Source organism: Monodon monoceros, unplaced genomic scaffold (genome assembly GCF_005190385.1).
Source record: "Monodon monoceros isolate NGI ecotype Baffin Bay Population unplaced genomic scaffold, NGI_Narwhal_1 Super_Scaffold_10, whole genome shotgun sequence".
NCBI classification, from domain to species: domain Eukaryota; kingdom Metazoa; phylum Chordata; class Mammalia; order Artiodactyla; family Monodontidae; genus Monodon; species Monodon monoceros.
Window position 1 is genome coordinate 49,220,909 of NW_021703766.1, and position 23,932 is coordinate 49,244,840.

The window sequence follows — 23,932 nt, forward strand, 5'->3', positions numbered from 1 at the left end:
ATGAAGGAGGTGAATTTGGCACATTGAACCCCTTCTTCTCATAAGTGCTTTGAGGTCCTTCTCTCGAATCCAGTTGGCACTGTCCCTCAGGACAGCAGAGGAGGGGTGGAGCTTGTCTCCCCCTCCCCAATTTCTACAGATTTGCCTGAAGGAGGCAAGTGGGGTTCTCCCCGGCTGGTGGAAATTGGGGGGAATCCAAAAGATTAGGGGTTAGCTGAAGGAGAGTTTTTTTCTCTTTTTTTTTTTCTTACAAAGATTCTAAGAAAAACTCGGGGGCGGGAGGGGTGAGGAAGGGGGACGCAATTGAGCTAAGTGTCCACAGACGTTTTCAATGCCTCTTAGGGGCCTCTTCAAAGGAAGATGGTCCCATTTCTTCCCCTCTGTCTGAGGTTCCCTCCCCCCCAGAGCGGCTCAGTTCCAAGGAAGTTTGGCACTTTTCTTTTTCAATTAATGGGGCAATGGAAGAAGGGAGAGGATTGAGAGTTGAGGAAAGGGAAAAGACAGACATAGACGAAGATAGAGACAGGACAGGTAACAACGGAAGCCACAGGGAGAGAAAGTGAAAGTCATAGGGAGCCAGAGAGAGAGGAAAATGCTGGTGGCAGGGTGGGGGTGGGTGGGAGTTGGAGGGCAAATGGGAAAGAACAAGAAGACAATTCAATGCAGCAAACACTTATTAAGCACCTACTGGGTGCTGAAGAGTAGGGTGCAGGGAGGCCACTCAGAGTCTCTGAGATCTGACTGGCTAACAGGGAAGAGGGGGAGAGAAAAAGAGGTGATGGATTTTCCAATGATCCCCATCCCTGACCCCACATCTGCGTCCCCTCTGGACAAACTGCAGCACAGAAGATTGAGGTCAGATTGCAGAAGGGACTTTCAAGGGATGGGGAAGACCACAGAGTGAATTTCATAAGGTAAAATGGGGAAAGGTGTGTGGCTCTCCACTCACCAACATAGTGAGTGAACTAGCTCACTGAGCTAGCAAACTACCTTTCAGATAGCCCTGGCTGGCGGGGTAGGGGGTCCCCGAAAAATGTGAATAGGGAGGGGGCTGTCACACAGATACACCAAGGGAACACTTTTCAGGAGGCCCAGCCTCCAGAGACGTGTCTGTGTGAGAAGAGTACTGGACCCCACTGACTGGGACCCAGAAATAGGTCTACAGAAAGCATCTGACAAGCCGGAAGGCAGCTGTGGATGCAAATGAGTGCTTTCAAATCCCACCTCCCCACTCCCAGACCTTACTTCACCTCTCCCTGGCTCCTTCCCCTCCTTATGGCGGCTCGGGGAGTTGTAGGTGGGGATAGTCCAGCTAGATGCTGCAATACCCACATGTGGGTGGAGATGTTGTGAAATACTGTAAGGTCTTTTGAGAGGTGGAGGGGAGCAGTGGCCCATAGGGCCACCTCCACCTCCAGCCCCAAGAGCCCCCAACTGCAGAAGATATGTACAAAGTTACATCAAGAATTGTTTTGGCACTCAAATCTCCATCTGGGTTCAGTCTGGAGATTAGGGGTGAGGGCAGCAGCGATGGGAGGTGAGGGATGGGGAAATGGGGCCTGCCCCCCACCCTGGAGATGAAGAGGGCAGGGAAAAAGTCACCCTAGTGCCCAAGCTACAGCCTCCCATCAGGTGGAAGGGCTGGGGTGGGAAATTCAGTGCAAGGTACCTTGAAGGCTATTGCTTTCTAGGGATTTTCACATTTTGATTTGGGGGTGGCTCTCTCGCAAGGGGCAGGGGTCTCCCAGGCTTTAGGGGTGGGAATTGTTTCTGGCTTTTCTCCCCTCCTTTGCTGGGAGAGAGACGAGGAGGCTGGATTCCCCCAAAGCCATGGAGAAGAGAAGGGTCTGGAAGACCTAGGAGGGGGACAATTGGGGGAGAGGGTGGGCATGGGGTGCCCCTCCCCCAGAGATGCTGATGACGGAACCAGGGCACTGGGAGGCCCTGCCTTGGGTTGGAGGAAGTGGAGGTGGTCTCCAGCGGGGAGGGGGAGATGGATGGGGGTAGAAGTGGGTCTCAGCTATCCTAAGTCCATGGGGTTGTCAGGCCCCGACATCTCAGCCTGCCAGCAAGGCCTTAGAGCTGATCACAGCCGCAGTGCCCAGGGAGCCACTCTCAAACCAACTCTCAGGGCTGCCTGGCTTGGCAAACTCCATTAGAACATTCTAGATCCTCAGAGCCTGGTGAGAGCACCAAAACATTCCAATCCATCAGATACCACCAAAGTACTCCAGCTTGCTGGAAACCACAAGTCAACTAATGCATTAGACTACACGAAGCATTCCGGCTCAAGGGACCCTACCATGGCTCACTGAATACACCTGGGCCACCGTGGCCTGACAGAGCCACCATACATTTGGCCCACCAGACTTAATGAAACAAAGCCACACAGACACAAGCATGCACACAAAAGGCAGGGGTGGGAATGAGGGTCTTTAACAGTTTTCACCAGCTCCATCTCCCACCCCCTCCCTGCCAGGTGAGTTCAGACTTGGTACATTTGCATGGAGATGACCCTGACAATAGTGGGTCATCTTCCTTAGAGTCCTCCAGATTAGATCCAACTCCCACCCCTTATTCTCCTCCTAGGAAGACCACCAGGCCAAGACCCACCAAAGAGGGGTGTGGGTAGAGAAGGAGGATCAGTGACTGGCCATGGCCTGATACGGGAAGTGCATGCCTCACCCTGGTGACATCATAGGAAGTAACCTGGAGACACCACAGGAAGTACACGCCCCCATGATATCATGAAGTAACCTTCCAGGAAGGCTCACTGAGACATCATAGGAAGTACCTGTCTCTCCTATCATCACAGGAAGTGACCTCCAGGGAACTACTTCCTGTGACATCATAGGGAGTGCCAGAAGCACCCCAGAAAGTACTTGACTCAGTGACAGCACGACAGGGACCTTCATGCCCATTACTCAAGGAAAAACCATAGGAGATGCCATAGGAAGTTGTTCCAGCCTTGTGCCAGAGCCTTGCCCACCGGACTGGCCCAATCCCAGAGCCGGCCTCATTCCCAGCAGCACCGCACCCCTCCCCCCATACAACCTGACAACAAAAAAGTGAAAAGTCCCACCTAGGAGGGGCAACTTCAGTGAGGGGAGAGTAGCTGAGAAAATCTGGGAACTCTGAGGTCCCTGCTCCAAATGCCCCACTTCAACTCAGACTCCTCTGCTACCTCTGCTCCCATCAGGTCCCTCAGATCCGGAGCTGAAAGCAGGAGAGGCGGGGTGTTGTTTTGGGGCAGCCCCTCTTTCTAGGTGACCCAGAGGCTCCCTCCCCTCCTCCCATATGGAAACAAAAACTTATAAAGGGGCGGGGGGGAAATCCTTATCAAAGGAGGGGAAAAAAAGGAGGGAAAGAAAGAGAAAATAACGCTTTGTTTTCTATTAAAATCAACAAAATGCAATATATACAGATATCACACAGACCTGGGCCCTGGGAGAGGAGGGTCAGGCCCAGTCAAGCATAGGGAGGAAGGAAGAAGGGGTCAGTTCAGGGCTGGGGAGGGAGCTTCTGGGCCCCATCCCCAGCCATCACTCAATCCTGCCTATGACTACCAGAAAGGGGGGGTGCAGTCAGGCCTACCCCAGCCCCATCCCAAGAGGAGCAGGACTCTACCGAGCTGAGGTCAGGAGTTGGGGGGCAGGGGAGGGGGAGGGGGGAGAAGGAGGGGGAGGGGGAGGAAAAGGAGGGACAGGGAGCCGGGTGGGAGCACACACCACAGGCCTCATCCCACTTTCTGGGGGTTTGAGGCCCTCACTCCCTGCTCGTAGGTGACCCGCTGGCTGATGAGGTATTGAGCGGCTTGCGTGGCCGCGGGGCTGCCGGTGATGGTGACCCGCCGGTTCCGCGTGCCTGGCAGGAACTCTCCCTTCTTGGAGATCTGGATGCGGGCGCCTGTCAGCTCCTGGTACTCCACCAACGTCTTGCCCCCCTTGCCCAGGATGGCTCCCACCAGGTTCTCAGGCACCGCAATCTCCACCAGCTCCTTGGCGCTCTCAGCCGCCAACTTCTCCGCCGTCAGGAAGCCCCCAGCCGCCCCCGCTGCGGCTGCCGCGGCCACCAGCGGGCCACCCCCTCCGCCCGCCCCGCCGCCCGCCCCGGCCCCGAGGTAGCCGTTGGCGGCCGCGGCCAAGGCGAAGGACCCCAGGGCTCCAGGTGGCGGGGGTGGGGGTGGAGCAGCTCCGCCCGCTGGCCCGGCCCCTGCTTCCCCGGCGTAGGATGCCAGGAGATTGGCGGCGGCGGCGGCGGCAGGGTTGGCACCGGCGGCCACAGCGGCCAGGACCCCAGAGGCTGCGGCCGAGTTGAGGCCCAGGCCGAGGGAGTTGGTGTTGTAGCCGTAACTGGCCAGCGTGTTAAGCGCCGTGCTGATGGCCAGCAGGTCGGTGCCCGAGAAGGCAGGCAGGGCGGCAGGAAAGGCTCCCACGCCCGCCAACCCCGCCGGGCCCAGCAGGCCAGAGGCGGCAGCGGCCGAGGCGGCGGCAGCGGCGGGCAGCACATCCGCGGGGCTGGCGTACGGCGAGCCGGTGGGGTTGGAGTTGGCCACAGGGCCAGCCACGTTGGCGTAGCTGATATTCAGGCAGCTGCTGCTCTGGGGATCTTCCTGTACCTTCTGCACGATGGCGCTCACGGCCTTGTGCACCTGCTCCGGTTCGCCGCTGACCGTCACCACGCGCTCCTGCAGGTTGATGCCCTCCGGCTTCTGGGACAGCTGCACCCAAGCACCCGACTGTTCCATCACGGCTTTCACTGTCGCGCCCCCCTTGCCTATGATCAGGCCCGCCGTGCTGTTGGGGACGATAAGCTTGGCCTGCGTGGGGAGCCAGAGGGAGGGTCTTTAGGGGGGTAATCGGACACTGAAAGGCAACGTTAGTCTAAGACTGGCCATCTCAAGTCATTTCCCACCCCTGCTCTCAAATGTCCAGAATCAGGCCCAGCACGCCCCCTTGATATGCACCAGTATGATTCTACTGGTTAGAAATATTGAAATATTTCCATATTCATTGGTAAAAAAAAAAGGAGCTACTACTCCATCTCTCCTCAGTAGCCTCTCAGCCACCCTGTTCCTGGGACCCCTGGGACCTCCCTTCCATCTGGGACCTCCCTTCCATCCGGCACCTAGAAGCTGAAAGACTAACCCAGTGGGAGCCCTCCAGGACCTCTCTCCAATCTTGCACTGGTGCCCATGTCCTTCTATATCATTAAGTACTCCGATTCCCAGCCCCAGAAAAGGCATCATTAGTCTCACTTTGCAGATGAGCCACTTGAGGCCTAAGAGGTGAAGGGACTTGCCCCAAGGTCACCCAGACAGCGAAGGAACTGAAATCCAGCCTCGTGGATTCCTGCTCCATTGTGCTTTCCACCCTATGACGTGGTCACTTCGCTTAAGCTCTTCATTGTTGTTATGAGCTGAATTGCTGTCCCCTCCCACCCCAATTCACATGTTGAAGTCATAACCCCTAATACCTCAGAATATGATTGTATATGGAGATAGGGTATTTAAAGAGGCATTTAAGGTTAAGTGAGGTCATTAGGGTGGACCCTAATCCAATACGGTTGGTGTCCTTATAAGAAGAGGAGATTAGGACACAGACACACACAGGGGGAGGACCATGTGAAGACAGAGAGGGGGAGCTCCCTGGTGGCCTAGTGGTTAGGATTCCAGGCTTTCACTGCCGTGGCCCAGGTTCAATCGCTGGTCAGGGAACTGAGATCTTGCAAGCTGTGTGGCGCGGGCCCCCTGCCCCGCAAAAAAAAGACAGAGAGACAATGGCTATCTACAAGCCAAGGACAGAGGCCTCAGAAGAAACCAGCACTGCCGATGCCTTGAGTTCAGATTTCTAGCCTCCAGAATTGTGAGACAATGAGTTTCTGTTGTTTAAGCCACCCAGTTCGTGGTACTTTGTTTTGACAGCTCTAGCAATCTAATATAGTTGTCTTATCTGCAAAATGATGATAAAAAAAGCTTACATCAGAGAAGATGGAGAAAATTGGTCACTTACATATGAGGGTCCCCCTTCTCAGTTGTAGAGCAGCCCATCCTTTGCAGCTACAAATCGGATCATTTTTTAATAATTTATTTATTTTTTATTTTTGGCTGCTTTGGGTCCTCGTCGCTGTGCGCGGGTTTTCTTTTAGTTGCGGTGAGCGGGGGCTACTCTTCGTTGCGGTGCGTGGGCTTCTCATTGCCGTGACTTCTCTTGTTGCGGAGCACGGGCTCTAGGTGCGCGGGCTTCAGTAGTTGTGGCACGTGGGCGCAGTAGTTGTGGCATGCAGACTGTAGAGTGCAGGCTCAGCAGTTGTGGTTCACGGGCTTAGCTGTTCCGTGGCATGTGGGATCTTCCCGGACCAGGGCTCGAACCCATGTCCCCTGCATTGGCAGGCGGATTCTTAACCACTGCGCCACCAGGGAAGCCCCCGTATCAATCCTGAGTCCAGTGGGGATATTTCAAAACCAAACATCTCCTTTCACATCTCCAAGTGCATTTTTACACACAAATTCCTCCTTCTCAATCCTTCTCACGTCCCCTCAGACCTGTGGATTCTACCCTCTGAAGCTTTCATCTCTGCCTCTCCTTTCCACCCCCAAGCCAGATCCTGGGGGTGTTAGGAAAATTGTGGGAGCGGTTTTGGTTGTCTGCAATAACTGGGGACAGATGCGGGCATGCAGTGGGCAGGGTCAGGGATGTTTGCACCCCATAATGTGAGTCAGTTCCTCACAATGAAGAACAGTCCCAGGTCCTGTACGACTTTTGAATGTCCCCCTGGACATTCATGTTGGTGAGAAGTCTGTTTATAAATCTCGCAGCCAGAACTGAGCCCCATGATACATGTTAAGTACCAAGTAGTTTTTTCTTTTGCACGGTTTTAAGATCTACTGAAATTTCCAGGGATGTAACTATTGGTAAATCAAGGGAAGATTGTACTTTATTTTGTTCTGAATTTTACCAAGAGTCGTTCATCATTTTAGAAAACCATGACATCATGCAAGCTATTATATATAGAATGGATAAACAAAAAGGTCCTCCTGTATAGCACAGGGCACTATATTCAATATCCTGTCATAAACCATAATGGAAAAGAATACAAAAGGGAATGTATATATATGTATAACTGAATCACTTTGCTGTACAGCAGAAATTAACACAACACTGTAAATCAACTATACTTCAATTAAAAAAAAGAAAACCATGACATAGGAGTAATGCCTGTATCATTTAAGTCTCCAATACTACGCTCTGTCTCACTCAGGCCACGTCAGGCGTGAGCAGCTGACTGTTTCATTATTTATTTCTACTGTGGCCCTGGCTGAGTATTTACATATTAAAATTCACCTTATTTTATAACAAATAACCTTCCTTTCATCTCTCCTTTATTTGAAAGTCTTATGGGATATAGAAAATGTCCATCCGTACAATGGAATATTATTTGGTAATCAATTTAAATGAAATGAAGGACTGATGCATGCTACAACATGGATGAGCCTAGAAAATATTATGCTGCATGAACGAAGTAAGGTACAACAGACCACATATTGTATAATTCCATTTCTGTGAATGTTCAGAATAGTCAAATCTATAGAGACAAAGTAGATTAGTGGTGGCTGAGGGCTGGGGTGGGGAGAGCTGGGAGGATTGAGGGGTGATAGCTAAGGGGATCAAGGTTTCCTTTTGAGGAAATGAAATGTTCTAAAATTGATTGCGGTGATGGATGCCGGAACTCTGAATATAATAAAGCCGTTGAACTGCACACTTTAAATGGGTCAAATGTATTTATGTGAATTATATCTCAATAAAACTGTTAAAAATCTTATAGGGCTTCCCTGGTGGTGCAGTGGTTAAGAATCCGCCTGCCAATGCAGGGGACAACAGGTTCGAACCCTGGTCCGGGACGATCCCACATGCCATGGAGCAACTAAGCCCGTGCGCCACAACTACTGAGCCTGAGCTCTAGAGCCCGCGAGCCACAACTACTGAGCCTGCGTGCCACAACTACTGAGACCGTGTGCCACAACTACTGAGCCCGCGTGCCACAACTACTGAAGCCCACGCACCTAGCGCCCGTGCTCCCCAATGAGAAGCCCCCGCTCGCCGCAACTAGAGAAAGCCTGTGCAGCAACGAAGACCCAACGCAGCCAAAAATAAATAAATAAATTTTTAAAAATCTTATAGATTTTTTAAAAAATAAATTTATTTTGGGCTTCCCTGGTGGCGCAGTGGTTGAGAGTCCGCCTGCCAATGCAGGGGACACGGGTTCGTGCCCCGGTCCGGGAAGATCCCACATGCCGCGGAGCAGCTGGGCTCGTGAGCCACGGCTGCTGAGCCTGCGCGTCTGGAGCCTGTGCTCCACAATGGGAGAGGCCACAACAGTGAGAGGCCCGTGTACCGCAAAAAAAAAATCATCAAGAATTATTTTTATTTATTTATTTATTTATTTATGTCTGCGTTGGGTCTTCGTTGCTGCGCGCGGGCTTTCTCTACTCTTCCTTGCGATGCGCGGGCTTCTCATTGCGGTGGCTTCTCTTGTTGTGGAGCACAGGCTCTAGGCACGTGGGCTTCAGTAGTTGTGGCACGCGGGCTTCAGTAGTTGTGGCTCACGAGCTCTAGAGCGTAGGCTCAGTAGTTGTGGCACACGGGCTTAGTTGCACCACAGCATGTGGGATCTTCCCGGACCAGGGATCAAACCCGTGTCCCCTGCATTGGCAGGCGGATTCTTAACTACTGTGCCATCAAGGAAGCCCCAGATATGTTTTTTATTTATACAAATAGACATATTATATATATAATTTCAGAGAGTAAAGTGGGCATAGGAAAATATTTGTAGGAGAAAGGGGACATTGGCTCCCTTCAAACAGGCAAACAGGGCTGAGAACCACTGCTCTGACATGCTCTGTTCCCTGTTGATCTCTCTGACTTCACTCTTCCCTCCCTCTTGCTGACTCCACTGCAGACACACCAGACTCCCTGCTGTTCCTCCAACTTGCCAAGCTCTGCCCAGACTCAGGGACTTTGCACCTGCTGTTCCCTCACCTGGAATGCTTTTCCCCAGAAAAGACGGCTCGCCCCTCTCTTCATTCATTGCACAAATGCACCTCCCCAGAAGGGCCTTCCCTGACCACCTGATTATCAAAGCTTGTCTGTGTTTATTTTACATCTCCAGCATGGATACCTCCAGACTCATAACTGCTAACCTCACAACTCTAGTATGATGCTGAGTGGACACCTCAAACTTAAAATCTCATCTTCCTCCTCAAATGTGTTTCTGCCATGGTGTTCCTCATTTCAGCACATGGAAATGCATCCTTCCACTACTCAGTCCCAACCCTTAGAAGTCCTCTCTTTCCTTTACACTCAGCATCCAATCAGCAATTCTGTTGGCTCTACCTTCAAAACTATATCCTAGGCTATGCTAGATTAAAAGAGATTAAGGAGGTATAACAACCAAATGCAACGCATGAACATTAACTGAATCTTTAATAAAAATACTTTATAGATATAAAAGATATTTTGGGGTAATCTGAATATGGACTTTTTATTAAATAATATGAATTCAGTGTTAATTTTTATAGGTGTGATAATAGTAATATAATAACATAGGAGACTGTCCTTGTTCTTGGGAGATATATACTGAAGTATTTAGAGGTGAAGAGTCATGAGATCTACAACTTATTTTCAAATAGATCAACAAAAAAACCCCCAAAAAACAACGTGTGTGTGTGTGTGTGTGTGTGTGTGTGTGTGTGTGTGTGTAGAGATAAAACATGTGTTAACAATTGGTGAATCTAAGTGCAGTGTATAGGGAGTTCATTGTAACGTTCTTTAAACATTTTCCAAATAAAAAGTTAAGAGAGGGGGCCTCCCTGCTGGCGCAGTGGTTAAGAGTCCGCCTGCCGATGCAGGGGACGCGGGTTAGTGCCCCGGTCCGGGAAGATCCCACATGCCACGGAGCGGCTGGGCCCGTGAGCCATGGCCGCTGAGCCTGCGCGTCCGGAGCCTGTGCTCCTCAACGGGAGAGGCCACAACAGTGAGAGGCCCGCGTACCGCAAAAAAAAAAAAAAAAAAGTTAAGAGAAAAAAAGGCCCCAATACTTCCTTTCCTTTTTCTCTGTCTTTTCTTCATAATACTTTTCACTCTCTGACATCCTATACATTTTATTTATTTACTTATTTTCTGATTCTCCAGGAAGAATTTTAAGATCCACAAGGGTAGAGATTTGTGTCTGTACTGTTTACTGCTGGGTTCTCAGTGCCTAGAGGAATGCCTGGCACATACTCAGCCAAGAGTGGGTGAATGAATGGCTGGATGAAAGAATGGATGATGAAATGCCCAAAGGACCAAGCAGGAATGGGACTGGGTGTAGGCAGCCAGGTGCATGCATCTCACCTGGTGGTGGTGGTCTGTGTGTGTGTGTGATATTCAAATTCAGCCTGATATGAGTTTTACAGATTAACTGGCAATTCTGACTTGTAAAATGTGAAGCGGCCTAGTTTTTAAATGTTGGTAACCACTTCAAAACGTCTAAGAACCACTGTGTAGCAGTCAGACCACCAGTCTGCAGCCCGTTGCAAACAAACCCCTGAAAAGCTGCCCTGGACTCTGGAGGCACCTGCTCGGGTTCAGATCCTGGCTCCACCACTGATTCTGGGCAAGGGACCTAATCTTTTGGAAACTCAGTTTTCTCTTCCATAAAATGGAGACATTCATACCTCTTCCATAGGATTACTGTGAGGTCTAATGGAGATCATGCATGAAATGATGAGCTTGAAATTCAAGCATGGCCACAATTAGCCAGAACTGAGTATGGCTGCCCTCCAGATGACATATAGTGCCTATCTCTGCCAGGTTACACCAGACTACCTCCCCTCAGTCATGTTTCTGCTTGGTCCCCATGGGCATGTCATCACCCATTCATTCAAACAAGCAACATTTGCTGAGCACCTACTATGTGCCAAGCACTGGATGCCATGAGAGCAGGCAATTAATATGTGCCCATAGTAGGTACACATGAAATGGTTGTTGTCATTGTTATCCCCATGGGCGGACCTGGATTTAAATCCCACATCTGTGGTACAGCCACTTTGGAAAACAGTCTGGCGGTTCTTCAAAAAGTTAAACGTAGATTTATCATATGACCTACAAATTCCACCCTAGGTATATATCCAAGAGAACTGAAAACATACATCCACACATATGTTCATTAGCAGCATTATTCATAATAGCTAAAAAGTAGAAACACCCCAAATTTCTATCAATTGATGAATAGACAAAATGTGGTATATCCATACAGTGAAATATTATTTGGCCATAAAAAGGAATGAAGTTTTGTTATATGCTACAGTATGGATGAATCTTTTTTTTTATTTTTTTTTGGCCACATCATGCGGCTTGTGGGGATCTAAGTTCCCTGACCAGGGACTGAGCCCGTGCCCTCGGCAGTGAAAGTGTGGAGTCCTAACCATTGGACCGCCAGGGAATTCCCAGTATGGATGAATCTTGAAGACATTATGCTAAGGGAAAGAAGCCAGACTCAAAATGCCACAGAAATATCATTCAATCTATATAAACTATTCAGAATAGGGAAATCCATAGACACTAAAAGTAGATTAATGGTGGGAAGGGGCTGGGGCAGAGGCACTGGGGGAATGGAAAATCACTGTTAATGGCTATGGGGCTTTTTTTGGGGTGGTAAAAATGTTTTAGAATTACATAGTGGTGATCAATGCACAACCTTGTGAATATACTGAAACCACTGAATTACACACTGTAAAATGGTGAACTTTACAGTATGTGAATTATATCTCAATACAGCTGTTATTTTAAAGAAATCATTGGAGAAAAAGAAGTCTGACAAGTCAAGGGGATAGAACAGAAAAATGTACAAAACCAGGCCTAAGGGTAAAGAGGTATTTAGTATGTGATACAGCATTTCAGAGCAATGGGGGAAGGATGGAACCTTTTCATCCAAGGAACTGTGTTCGCCAAGAAACGGTGAAAGCAAATGCCTTCACCTCTCTGTGCTTCCGTTTCCTCATCTCTGACATTGACATAACCACAGCTACTCTATACAATTATTGAGAATATTCAATGACTAAAATGATCCCTTAGTGCCTGGCACATGGGAAGCCCTCAGAAAACAGTAGCTGCCTTCATGATAGGCCCAGATTGCAAGACCACAGCATCTTAGATCTGCACAGGCGGTTCTATGGAATCTTGGATGTTAGAACAGTAGACTGTTAGAATAATACAGGTCTAGAATCTTGGAATCACAGAGCCATAGAATTGTAGGTGTCTTAGAGCCAGAAAGACCTCAGAGACCATCTGCCTCAGAGGTTTCCAAGTCTGGAGATTTAAAAATAATAATAATAAATAACAACAACAATAACAGCAGTGGCCGCTAACAGTGCTTACCACGTGCCAGGCACTTTTTAAAATACTTCCATATAGTAACTAACTGAATTTTAGCAACAACCCTACAAGGTAGGTACTGTTATTATCACACTTTATAGATTGGGAAACGGAGGCACGGAGAGGTTAAGTAACTTGCCTAAGGTCACACAGATAGTGACCAGTAGAGCCAGAATCTGATCCCAGGCCAGAGTCCATGTTCAGATCCCCACGCCTTCTCCCCAGAAACTCTGATTCAGCGGCTCCAGGCCACGACTCAGGAATCTGTGTTTTAAGCTACCCAGATGACTCAGATACCAGCCAGGGCTGAGAATCGCCGGTCTAGCCCAGAGGTGGCAAACTGGTGACGCTCAGCCCATAGCCGGCCCACAGCCACACAGTGTTTTCAAAACTGAGCCAACCTTGAAAAATCAGTTGATTTAAAATATTTTTGACTTCTCTGGAAAAATGGGGAAGATGTAATACTCTGTCCCCATTCCCAAATGGCAAGAATCAAGTGAAGGTGAATAGCAGCTGCCCCCTTTAGGGATGGCATGATATCTCTATGTTGAGTCCAAGGTCCTCAATCCTTTATGTTCCCTTTCCGAATCCTGGAGGCATTTCCATTTATAATCCCTGGCTCGGCCCAGCTTCCCCACTGTAAAGAAAGGGAAACTGAGGCATACAGAAGGGAAAAAGACACAGAGCAACACAGCAAGTCCAAGGCAGAAAGGGAATAGACCTGCCTCCTGACTCAAAAATCCCATAATAACGACAACGGCGAACATGTTTTGAGAACTTTCTATACATTAGGCATGCATGATAAGTGCTTTTCAAATGTTAATGAACACTAGCCACCACCCTTAAGTGGGTACCATAATAAATCTCATTTTACATGGAGAAATCAAGTCACCTGCTCAAGGTCACACAGGTAAGAAGCATCAGAGGAAAATTCAACTCAACATCTGATTCCAGAGCCTGAGCCTTCAGCCATTATCTCTCGCATTCTTTGGAGCCCCGGAGTAATAAGGCAGAGGAAGAAGTCCTGGTTCTGTAACCTTTCGACTCCGCTATTTCAGACTTCCCGTGGCTTAGGTGGTGGAGAGGGAGGCTCAAGCACAGACGGTGCTGACCCCATTTCCCCTGCAACATGTACAAACTCTTGATGAACCCTGAGCCCCTAGTGGCCACGACCAAGGCGGAGGGAAGAGGCAATATCCTCGCTTCCCTGTAAACTGTGGGTAAGCTGTGGCCTGCTGGTGGAAAGGGATTTGGGAGAGGCCTGGCAGGGCGCGAGGAGCAGAGATGCTTCAGCACCAAGGACAGCAGCCGCGCTCCAAGCCCCAAGCCCGCAGACTTTGCGGGGAACGCTCCGCTCCGAAGCATTCTTCCAGAGCTTTCTGCCCACTGTTTCCCCACGAGCTCAGAGAAACTTAGACCCGTGGTCTCCCCCACCTCAGGGCAAAAAGAATTCCCGGGAATTCCAGCTTCCTTTTACCGAGGCCCTCTCTCTTGTCTTTGCTTTTAGGCAGACTTTAAGGAACCCTCACAAGTGGCCTGTCCGCCTGCCCGGGTCATCGTGTGCACATGTATACGGGAGCGGGGAAGGGGAGAGAAAACGGGGAGTTTGCTGCAGCCAACCCCGTGCTCTCTTCCTCCTTGGCCTTCTACGCAGTCAGGACCGTGCTGCCAGGGGCTTTGCAGCAAGCCCACCTGCCCGGTGTGCATGGTGGTCTTGGCAACGCGAGGGGCCCAGGAAGCGATCGGTCAGCTCCTTGCCACTCCCCTACACCACGGCTTCCAGGTAACTGAGGCAACAGAGAGGCTCTGCCCTTCTCCTTCCATCCCTCCTTGAGAGGGCTGTGTAGGAGAGGGACCCGCCCCCGCCCAATGGAACATCTTCTCTCCAAAATGGTGGCTACTCCTGTTCAGTCATTAATGGAGAGAGGGAGTACCGGAGGCTGCTTCTAAAATTTTCTGCCTATGGATGGGGGTGTCGCTGAGGTTACTTCCGGTGAGAACAGGAAGTGGGAAGCGGGTGGTTTTGAGAGACAATGGGAAGATGTGGAAGAGAGAAGAGGATCTGGAGAATCCTAGGAAGGAGGAATAAGTAAGGGGGTCTGGGTCAGATTCTCCCAGACCTTCACTCTCTCTCTGAATCAAATCACTCTAAGAGGTCTGGAGTCCTTAGGCTGACTCTAACAATAATACTAACCACTACCACGTATCTGACTGGTAAATGTTTTATAGCCATTATCCCATTGAACCCCCATCACAATCCAGTGACGTGGAAGAAGTGTTTTCTCTCAAACCCCACCAGCTTTACAGAGACTCAGCCTCTGCCCCTGCTAACCTGCTTGGCTCTGTCAGGATTCATTGTGGTTTGGGGTTGAAGGATATTGACCACCTCGGGCTTGGTCATCGCTTGTGGGATTTCTCGGACCTTCTCGGCAATAAAGCTGTGCACAGCATTCAAGGCCTCTGCCGTGCCCTGTACCAGGCATACTCGCTCTGTGGTTCCTGTTGAGCAAAGAAGAGAGAGGGCACACTCATCAGACAGGAAGGGGAGCATTCCTGAGAGACAGGCCCCATTTAATGGACGGAGAAGACTTAGGTCCAGAGAGTGGACCTCACTGGCCCCAGGTCACTTGATAAGCCTGGGCAAGCTGGCATGGGCTCCCAGACCATGATGGGTAGCTGGGAGAATGAGAGGAATCCCTGTTTTATTATCTGCACTTCCTCTCCCTCCCTTAAAACAACCCCAGGGGATGGAAGAATGATGCTTAAGTACTTTGCTATGCCCACAGCAGCCCTGGGCAAGGGAGACGGGGCTCAGCTGCCTCTTCCCAGTCCTTGCTGGCTCTCTCGGTTGCTTTGGCAACCATTCACTCACTCCCCCCTCCCCACCTTCTAGAAGCCGAGAGCTCAGGCCTGCAACGGTTGCCACAGTAACTGGAACCCCCTTATCGGTGTGGCTGGCTGGGTCCTCAGCCCACCCCCAGGGGGACTAGGGATGAGGCCCCGTTGCCATGGCAACCCCTGAAAGCCTGCAGCAACGGCCTCTGGGCTTTTGGAGAGGATGGGGAAGGGCTGGGGGATGGGGGAGACAGCAGAGAGGCCTGAGTGCCTGCCTGGACCCACCAGATGGAGGGCTGAGGGGTGGGGGAGGGCAAGGCTGTGAAGAGGGGAGAGCAGAGTGGGGCAAAGGCAACTCATGGAAGAGTGGAGACAGGGGGATGGAGAAAGCAGGGTGAGGTGGGTGCCTTTGCTGGCGATTCTCCAGATATTGGCTGTGGTTCTGACCTGGGCATCCTTACTATGTGTATTGGGGGTGGGCAGCAGGGAGAGGAGACACTAATTCTGGGTGATGCTGGGATATATGTGTATGGGAGAGAGACTCTGGGTAACACTGACTGACCAGTGTGAGTACATCTGTGAGGCTGTTTGGGTGAGTGGTGTGTGTGTGCATGTGTATACTTGGGCAGGACTGGCTCAATTATCTTTACGTGTGTGTGTGTGCATGTGTGTGTGTAAAAGAAAAAGCAGGAGAGACAGAGATATAAAAAGACTCTGTGACATAGTGATTCCAGTAAAGACGTTTATGTGTACTCTTGTGTGGGGGGAAAGACTTTGGGTGTCGCTGTGACGTTTGAGGTTATGTACACTATTTGTGAGACTTGAGCTGGGTGTGCCCAAGGGTTTGAGAGTAAGAAACAAAGAATCCCAGGAAGTGGCATTGAGGCTGTACGATGAATGTATAGCACTTGGAGATTGTATGACTCTGTGTGTGTGTGTGTGTGTGTGTAAGGGAAAGAGATATCCAGACACCCCTAGGTGTTCAAAAGACTACTTGGATGAGTGGTATGTGGAATGCACATATATGTGTAAGGGTGCGTGTATAGGAAACAGGCAAGACTCTGTGACTGATGTGTGTGAACATGAGGAAGAGAAAGAGACCAACAGGCAGACCCAGGGGTCAGTATGTAAGACTGTTTGGAGGACTGATGTATTCGTGTGTGTGTCTGAGTGTCTGAATTACAGACAGACAAAGACGACTCCACCAAGCCTGGCCGGGGTGAAGCTGTGAGCGCCTGGCTGATTTGGACGTATTAGGTGTGTGGGGTGTGTGTGTGTGTGTCTCTTCCTGGGTGGGAATCTCTCTGCAGGACCAGTTAACTCCCTGGGTCTGTAAAAGGTCCTGAGTGTGCTCCAGGCTCCGTGTGCCTGTGTGTCTGGGACACTTGGGGGTGAGTGTCTGGTGTCCTGTGGGCATTCCAGTGTGGCATGCTAGTGTTACCACCCTGACCCCTTGCTTGCTATCTCTCAGCCCCGCAAGCGAGTCTCGCCATGTGTCTGAGTGTCACTGTCTTGGGTCACCGGGGTAGTTGACATCCCCCATCTCCTTTGGGCCGCTGCTCCTTGCTCGTACTCCCCTCCACCCCAGAACAATGGCTTGGTCTGAGCCAAGCGTGAGTCAGCGTGCAGGCTGCCTCCGTCTGGGTGTAAATAGGAAAGGGTGTGGGTCAGGGTGGGAACTAGGGGGTGGGGTGGCCCCAGGGAGAGCCTGACTGAAGTGGCCCAGCTCTCCATCTCTGGGAGGCTTCCTTCCAGCTCAGGGAGTCTGTGATCTCACAGACTTGTAGTTCTTAACCAGGGTCCACAGGGGCTTTGGGGGACTCAGTTTAACCCTGAAAGAATATCTAATAATAACAGCTGGTGCTTACATAACACCAATCGCCAGGCATCGTTCTAAGCACTTTATATGTATTTGTTCACTTTAGTACATGAGGCAGGCAATATTATTATTCTTCATTTACTGCTAAGGACACTAAGGCACAGAGGTCTGGGATTTGTCCAAGTTCACTCAGCCAGTAGTGAAAGATCAGGGTTTTGAACCCAGGTGTCTGGCTTCAGAGTCTGGGCTTTTAACCATTGAGCCATCCTGTGCTAAATGTGGGGTGGGTGGAGTGTGTGTGTGTGTGTGGTGGGGAGAGGCATACAATGATTGCAATTCTGCTTTTGTATTTTTGATGGTAAAAAAGAATATGTATGAATTTATTAAGTAGTCACTTAAGATTTTGCACTTGGCTGCAGAGATGTTATAAATCAGTAAAAAAATTTAAAAAGTGTATGTGTCCGTTTTTCTTCTGGGGCTAGGGTCCAGGGCTTCAGGCGGCTCCTCAAAATCAGGAGGAGTTTTAGAATCACTAGAATGTCTGGTGAGCTACACAGAAGACTGTGTGGCTTTGGGCAGGTACCTGCCTCTTCTGGGTCTAAGTTTCTCCATGTATGACTGGGAAGGATTGAATCTGGGGCTTGGGGTTTCTGTATCAAGGAGGGGACACCCTTTGTGTGTTCTACCCCTCCCTTTGGGTAAAGGCCAGGTAGGTTTTTGTTTCATGGAGTAGACACATCAGTGTGTGTGTGTGAGAGAGAGAGACAGAACCAACTTGGCCCAGAGGACCCTTTCAATTTCTCTATTATCAGTTTTTACCTGTCCTTTCACCAGCCACACTGAACAAACTAACCCCCACCCCCAGCCTTTGAACATGCTCTTTCATCTCCCTGGAGCACCCTTCACTGCTGCTTACCTAGCTCACTCTTATTATTCTGGCCTCCTCCTCCAGGAAGCCCTTCCTAATCTCCTCAGGCTGGGTCGGGTGCCCTGTCTGGGCTCCCTCCATCCTCTGGGTTTCCCTGTCCCAGCTCTGACCACTCTAGGTCATCAATGGTGTTCGGTTTATCTCCCCCACTGGGATGTGAGATCCGGGAGGGCTAGGCTGGGGTGCCTCAGTCACTGCTTGTGTCCCCATCTCGGTCCGGTATGGTGCTGGCATAGAGAAGATGCTCAGAGAATATATGTTGAATGAATGAATGAAAGGTATCAGCCAGGAGCAGAGGAACACATGCTTGAGCAGTAGCATCTCCATTTCTTACGTTCCTGTGGGTCCTGGGAAGTCCTAAGGACAGGACCAGGATGTAGGGAGCTGTGTACTGCATCTCTGAGCCAGGAGCTAGTATATGCTGTATGATCTGGAAGTTCCAATTTGGGGGTGGGGAGCGGGGCTGGCTGCACATCCAGGGGCTGGGGAGAGACGCTGGCTCACGTTGCTTGTTTGAACAGTGTTCGGCCCAGGAGAGAGGCAATGACTGTCCCATCCTCTGGGGTTCTAGGCTGCCTGGCCAGTGGGATGTGTCACTGAGTTGAGAGGGAATGACATGTGTTATGTCACAGAATGTGATCCAGGGGCAAGGAACCAAGTGTCCTTGGATGAAAGTCCCAAGCAGAGGTCTCATCCGTATCTTGTGGGCTAGGGGAGTGAGGAGGAAAACTGGGCCAGGGAGGAAGAGAAAAGGGGGTTGTGCCAGGTTCCCTGGACTGTTCTCTAAACCTCTTGCCAAAGCTGCTTAGTTAGATGGGAGGCAGGGGGGTGGAGGGAGGAGAGAGAGAGAGAAAGAGACACACACAGAGAGAGAGAGAGAGAGAGAGAGAGAGAGAGAGAGAGAGAATATGAATTTGTCCTGACCCTCGGCTCCAGCTCTGGTGTTTGACCTAAAAAATCCAAGGGGATTAAGGATGAACTAGAACCAGTGCTGGACCAGAGATGCAGTTCAGGGGGCCTTCCCTGGATTCCTAGATGTCAAAACTCAGGCATAGGTCTTGGGAGGGATATATGAAGGGGTGAGAGATATTGAGGGAGATTATAGAGAGTGGAGGGGCCTGGAAAAATTTATGATTGAAGGAAGGGAGATAGAGCTGGAGGAGAGGCAGAAAAGGGGCTGATTTTGGAGAGAGGGGAAGAAAAAAAACACGAGGGAGCTGAGACTTAGGAGAAAAAGAGAAACATAAAGGGAGAGATGGGCAAGCAGGGGCAGAAAGAAATGAGGGGCAATGCCGGCAAAGAATGACCCCATTGAGAGGCGCTACCAACTACTGGTTGAATGGGTGACTGAACAGAGAGAGTTGGGAGAGGAAGACAGAGAAAAATGTGAGAATAAGAGAAGTGGGGGAAAAGGAAAATATGGGGAGAGAGATGGGAAGACAGAAAGGGAAGGGAAGAAGAGGGGAGGAAGAGGAAAAAGCCAAGACAGACAGACTGGCTGGGAGGCTAAGAGAACAGAGATGGGGGATGTCCAAACAGAACCAGAGAGACAGAGCAGAAAGCAGAGCAGGAGGAGACAGAGAGAAGCCGATGGGAATGGAGCCTAAGGGAACAAGAGATGGGAAAGTCAGAAACAGGATGAGAGACACATAAAGAATGACACAGATGGAAAACCAGAGCGACTCAGATTGGGGCAAGATGGGGTGACAGAGAAATCCAAAGGGAAAGAGTCTATGTAACATGCATGGCTGGCCCCCCAAGCCCTGAGGGACACCCTAACACCCGCCTCCTTGGCCCCCCCCACCAGCTCCTCCAACTGACCCAAAGGGGCAGGTGTGTGGGAAGGGGCACATCTGCCAGCACATCATGCAAATGAGCTCATGAATATGCAGCAGCCCCATTGTCTTGCCCTGCCCCCACCCCCATCTGCTCAGGCCTGGCCCCTGGGGCCGAGGGCAGCTCTGTCCCCTTAGGGGGAGGGGAGGCCCCCTACCACTCTCACTGCCCCTAGGGCAGCCCTTCCCCCTCCTAGAGGGCCCAGGTGGGAGGGATGGGAGGCCGGAGGAAGAGGGCTGGGCTGGGGCTCACCCGGATAGAAGTCTTTGGACTTGGAGAGCTTGATGGTAGCTCCCGTCTCCTTCTGCAGCTGCACGATGGTCTGCCCGCCCTTGCCAATGATGGAGCCCGCCGCGTAGCTGGGGATCAGCACCTTCAGGAAGTATTCGCCTTCCTCTGCAGGGGCACACAGAGGGGACGGGAGTCAGGGGAGAAGGCTCTTCACCTTTGGACGGTACCTCCAGGGAGGCACTGGCATGGGCTGGGCTAGGAAACCACTGGGATCACAGCAACACAGAGAAGCAATGACCAAGAGAATAGCAGTAGGAAAATAAAACACGCCATGATCTTCATTCGCTCATTTATTCATTCATTCCGCAAATAATTCCTGAGCACCTGCTACGTGCTTGGCACCGTTCTAGTGAAACAGCCATGAAGAAAACAGACAAAGCTCCCTGATTTCGCAAATAAGGCAAATAAGGCCAAAAGAGTTTTGGTGATTCAGCCAAGAGCTCACACAGCTACACTCTTCTAGAGGGGGGAGACAGACAGTATGTTTTACGTTGTCGGATGGTGGTAAGTACTAAGAAAACAAAAAGAGGCAGGAAAGAGGAAGGGGAGTGTAGGTGCTACACTGTCAGATCCGATGGCCAGGAAAGCCTTCCCCAAGAATGCGGCATTCTTTGTTCATCAAACATTTCTATAGCACCCAATATGCGCTAGACTCTGTTCCAAGTAATTTACAAATACGAGTTTTTTTTCATTTTCACACTGAGGCTGAGGGAGGTACTTTAAAAAAAAACCCATTCTCCAGATAAGTAAACAAAGGTGAAGAAATTGCTCCCGTTCACATAGCTAGTAGGTGGCAGGGCTGAGATCTGAACCCCACCTGGCTCCAGAGTCCATGCTCTGAACCATTATGATACACTGTTTCCAGACAGTCGAGGAGGAAACAGAACTATGGGGCTATGTGGAGGAAGAGCAAGTGCAAAGGCCCTGGGATGGGGTTATGCCTGCGTTGTTTGAGTGAGAGAGAGGTGGCCAGTGTTGCTGGGGCTGAGTGAGAGAGGAGGAGAGTTAGAAGAAATGAGGGCTGAGAGGGTTGGAGGTAGTGGTGGAGTGTTCAGGCTTGTGGACCAAGGTGGTTTTTATTCCAAGTGAGATGAGAGCTACGGGAAGGCTCTGAGCAGAGGAGGGATGTGATCTGTCTTAGATTTTAAGAAGATCCCTCTGATGCTCATGAGGTGAGCAGACTGCGACAAGCATGGGTGGAAGAGCATGAGGCAACTGCAATGGTCCAGGCAGGAAGTGACGGTGGTCTGACCGGTGGAAGCAGCGAAGGGGGAGGGGAGAGGAGGGCTGGACTCCGGAGAGGTTCTAACACTCACTACTGAGCCAGTGCTCTGCTGAGTGCTTTGCCAGCGTGATCTCATCCATTCCTCACAACCGTCCACTGAGGTGGGTAGAATGAACTCCATCTTTACATAAGGAGAAACTGAGGCACAGAGCAGCACACAGCAGTGAAGGTACCGGCCCAAGGGCACCAAGACAGTGGCTGGGTTGAGATTCAAATGCAACTCTGATTCATTTTTCGCCCACCCATGCTTAACACTTTCCCCTGCTGGCAGCTAAAGACCAATGTGCTCCAGGACAGACTCAAAGACCTAGAGGTGGTGAAGTGGCACCAAGGACCCTTTATGGGGCTTTGGTCATTCTTTGTTATGGACCAGTTTTCTTGGTCACGTGTAAAGCCCTTTGTTAAAGCAGTCTCAAGGCAAGTGCCTAACCTTTCCCACCTTCTAACCAAACTGTCGCCCCTAGGGTAGACATTCGGGAACTTTCTGAGTCTAAGTTACTTTGTGATTTGGCCCCCGTCCACATTTCCAGCTGCAAACCCTCATCTTCCTCCAGGTGCACTAGACACATTTTCCTTTTTGTTCCTCAAACTTCCCTCCTCCCTCCCACCTCAGGGCCTTTGCACATTCTCTTTGCCTGGAACTCCCCTCCCTCAGTGAATCCCTCTTGTCCTTCAGGTCCCCCCTCAAATGTCCCTTCTTGGACTGGAACCCTGAGGAGGGGAAGGATCCCTCTGTCTCATGCCTTTGGAACGATGTACCACAGTCATCCAGTGTGGGCCACATCACTGAAGCTCACCCTTGTGTCCATGGACTCATGCAGCGCCCAGCGCTTGGTAGGCATGCAATAAACACTGGGAAAAGGAAGAGACGAGCCAGGCCATTTTGCTTCCAAAGCTTAAGGTCTTAGGCCATCATCCCCCACTGGTTTTTCAACTTTTTCTTTTAAGCAAAGGAAACCTATTTTCAATGTCTCCCGTGAAACTCCAACATCTAGAGCAGATAAAAGAGAAACTGCTCTGTTGAAAGTGGGGGCAGGGTGGGACTTCCCTGGCGGTCCAGTGGCTAAGACTCTGCGCTTCCACTGCAGGGGCCGCGGGTTTGATCCCTGGTGGGGGAACTAAGATCCCGCATGCCTCACCGTGCGGCCAAAAATTTTAAAATTTAAAATAAAAGTGGGGGCAGGACTGGGGGTCTGGGAGTCATGCCCATCTCCACCTGGTCCCTTAAGATTGAAAGTTCTGGGTTCCCTGATGTGTGAAGATGGAGGTATGAGGGCGGGATGTGGCTTTGCAGGCATGGGGAGGGATCCAGAATTAAGGGGTTTCCTTTAGCCCAAGGCAATCCTCTTAAACTTGCCTAAGCAGACCACTAAGCCTATTAGGTAATTAGCCCCCCAGGGTGCCCTTCCATCAATCATCCTGGCACCCTCCCCCCCCCCAAATTACTTCCTTCCTTGGGCTCACAGAGGTGGCCCCTTGCCAGCCCTGCCCCTCAACCTGACAGAGTTGGGGGGTTAGTTCTCCACCTTTGGAAAGTTCAGAAAGATGGGAAGGTGTTCTCACTAGAACTCCATCCTCTTTCCTTCTTTGATTTCATTCCCCATCTTTTCTCCAGCCAGAGCCACTTCCCCAGCTTCCCTCTTGAAGATGGAAGGTAATCGTCTGCTCTGAAGAAAACTGGGGACGCCCCCCACTCCCCTCCTTCACATTTCCTCCGGTTTTGTCTGAGAATCTCCGAATGAAATGGCAGAAACAGCCCTAGACTGAGTGCAACTTTTGTCACTGATGGGTTGTGTGGCCTTGGGCGAGTCTCCTCACCTCTTTGGGCCTCTGTTTTCTCATCTGTAAAATGGGGACAGGAGAGCGCTAGTTCCTGGAGTTATTATCATTAATGAAATGCTAAACTGTAAAGTACTTAGGAGGGTCTCAGGCACACAGACCACTTGAGAAATGTCAGATATCATCATCATCGTTATTAATATTACCTATTTCACGAACACAGGTAAAATTCTTATCACAGTGTCTGGTACCCAGTAAGTGCTCTATGTCAGAGAGACTTACTGGTAAATGGGGAAATGAGCCTCCAAGGTTTGGGGTTTTGTTAGGAAATAGGAGGAGGGGAGACCCCACTTCCTTCATCACCTTTCCCCAGGCTTCTCCCTGCTTTTTGGAGGAGGAATGTCTTCTCACTGATAGAAACGAGGCTCTGCTTCCACTCACCCTCCCAGCATCTCTGTAACTCTCTTCCCGAATTTGGCCCTTGTTGTATCCCTCTGTACTATTATTTCCTTGCTTCTTCTCTCCCTCTTCCCTCCCTCGTTCCAACAAATCCTTCCTGAGCATCTGCTACGTGCCAGGCCTTGTTTTAGATCCTGGGGACATAGCAGGGAACAAGACAGACAGTCCATGCCCTTTAAGTCCACTCCCTCTTAAAATGTAAATGCATCTATTTAAAGAGGACATTTAAAAAATCATTGCTAATAGTCCGAGTTTGAAGGGCTGGTTATATTTTTTTCTCCCAAAGC

General features: G+C 50.4%; 1 protein-coding gene across 1 annotated transcript in view; it reads right to left on the reverse strand.

The window, feature by feature from the left end:
• Positions 1–235: 235 nt before the first annotated feature.
• NOVA2 (NOVA alternative splicing regulator 2) overlaps positions 236–23,932 on the reverse strand; it is a 29,312-nt gene continuing 5,615 nt past the window's right edge. The window contains exons 2-4 of the mRNA XM_029213465.1: positions 20,084–20,227; positions 14,746–14,912; positions 236–4,819 (exon numbers count right to left, since the gene is read on the reverse strand). Coding sequence (XP_029069298.1) covers positions 3,737–4,819; positions 14,746–14,912; positions 20,084–20,227 — 1,394 coding nt within the window. The 3' untranslated portion in view covers positions 236–3,736. The remainder of the gene's footprint in view (positions 4,820–14,745; positions 14,913–20,083; positions 20,228–23,932) is intronic.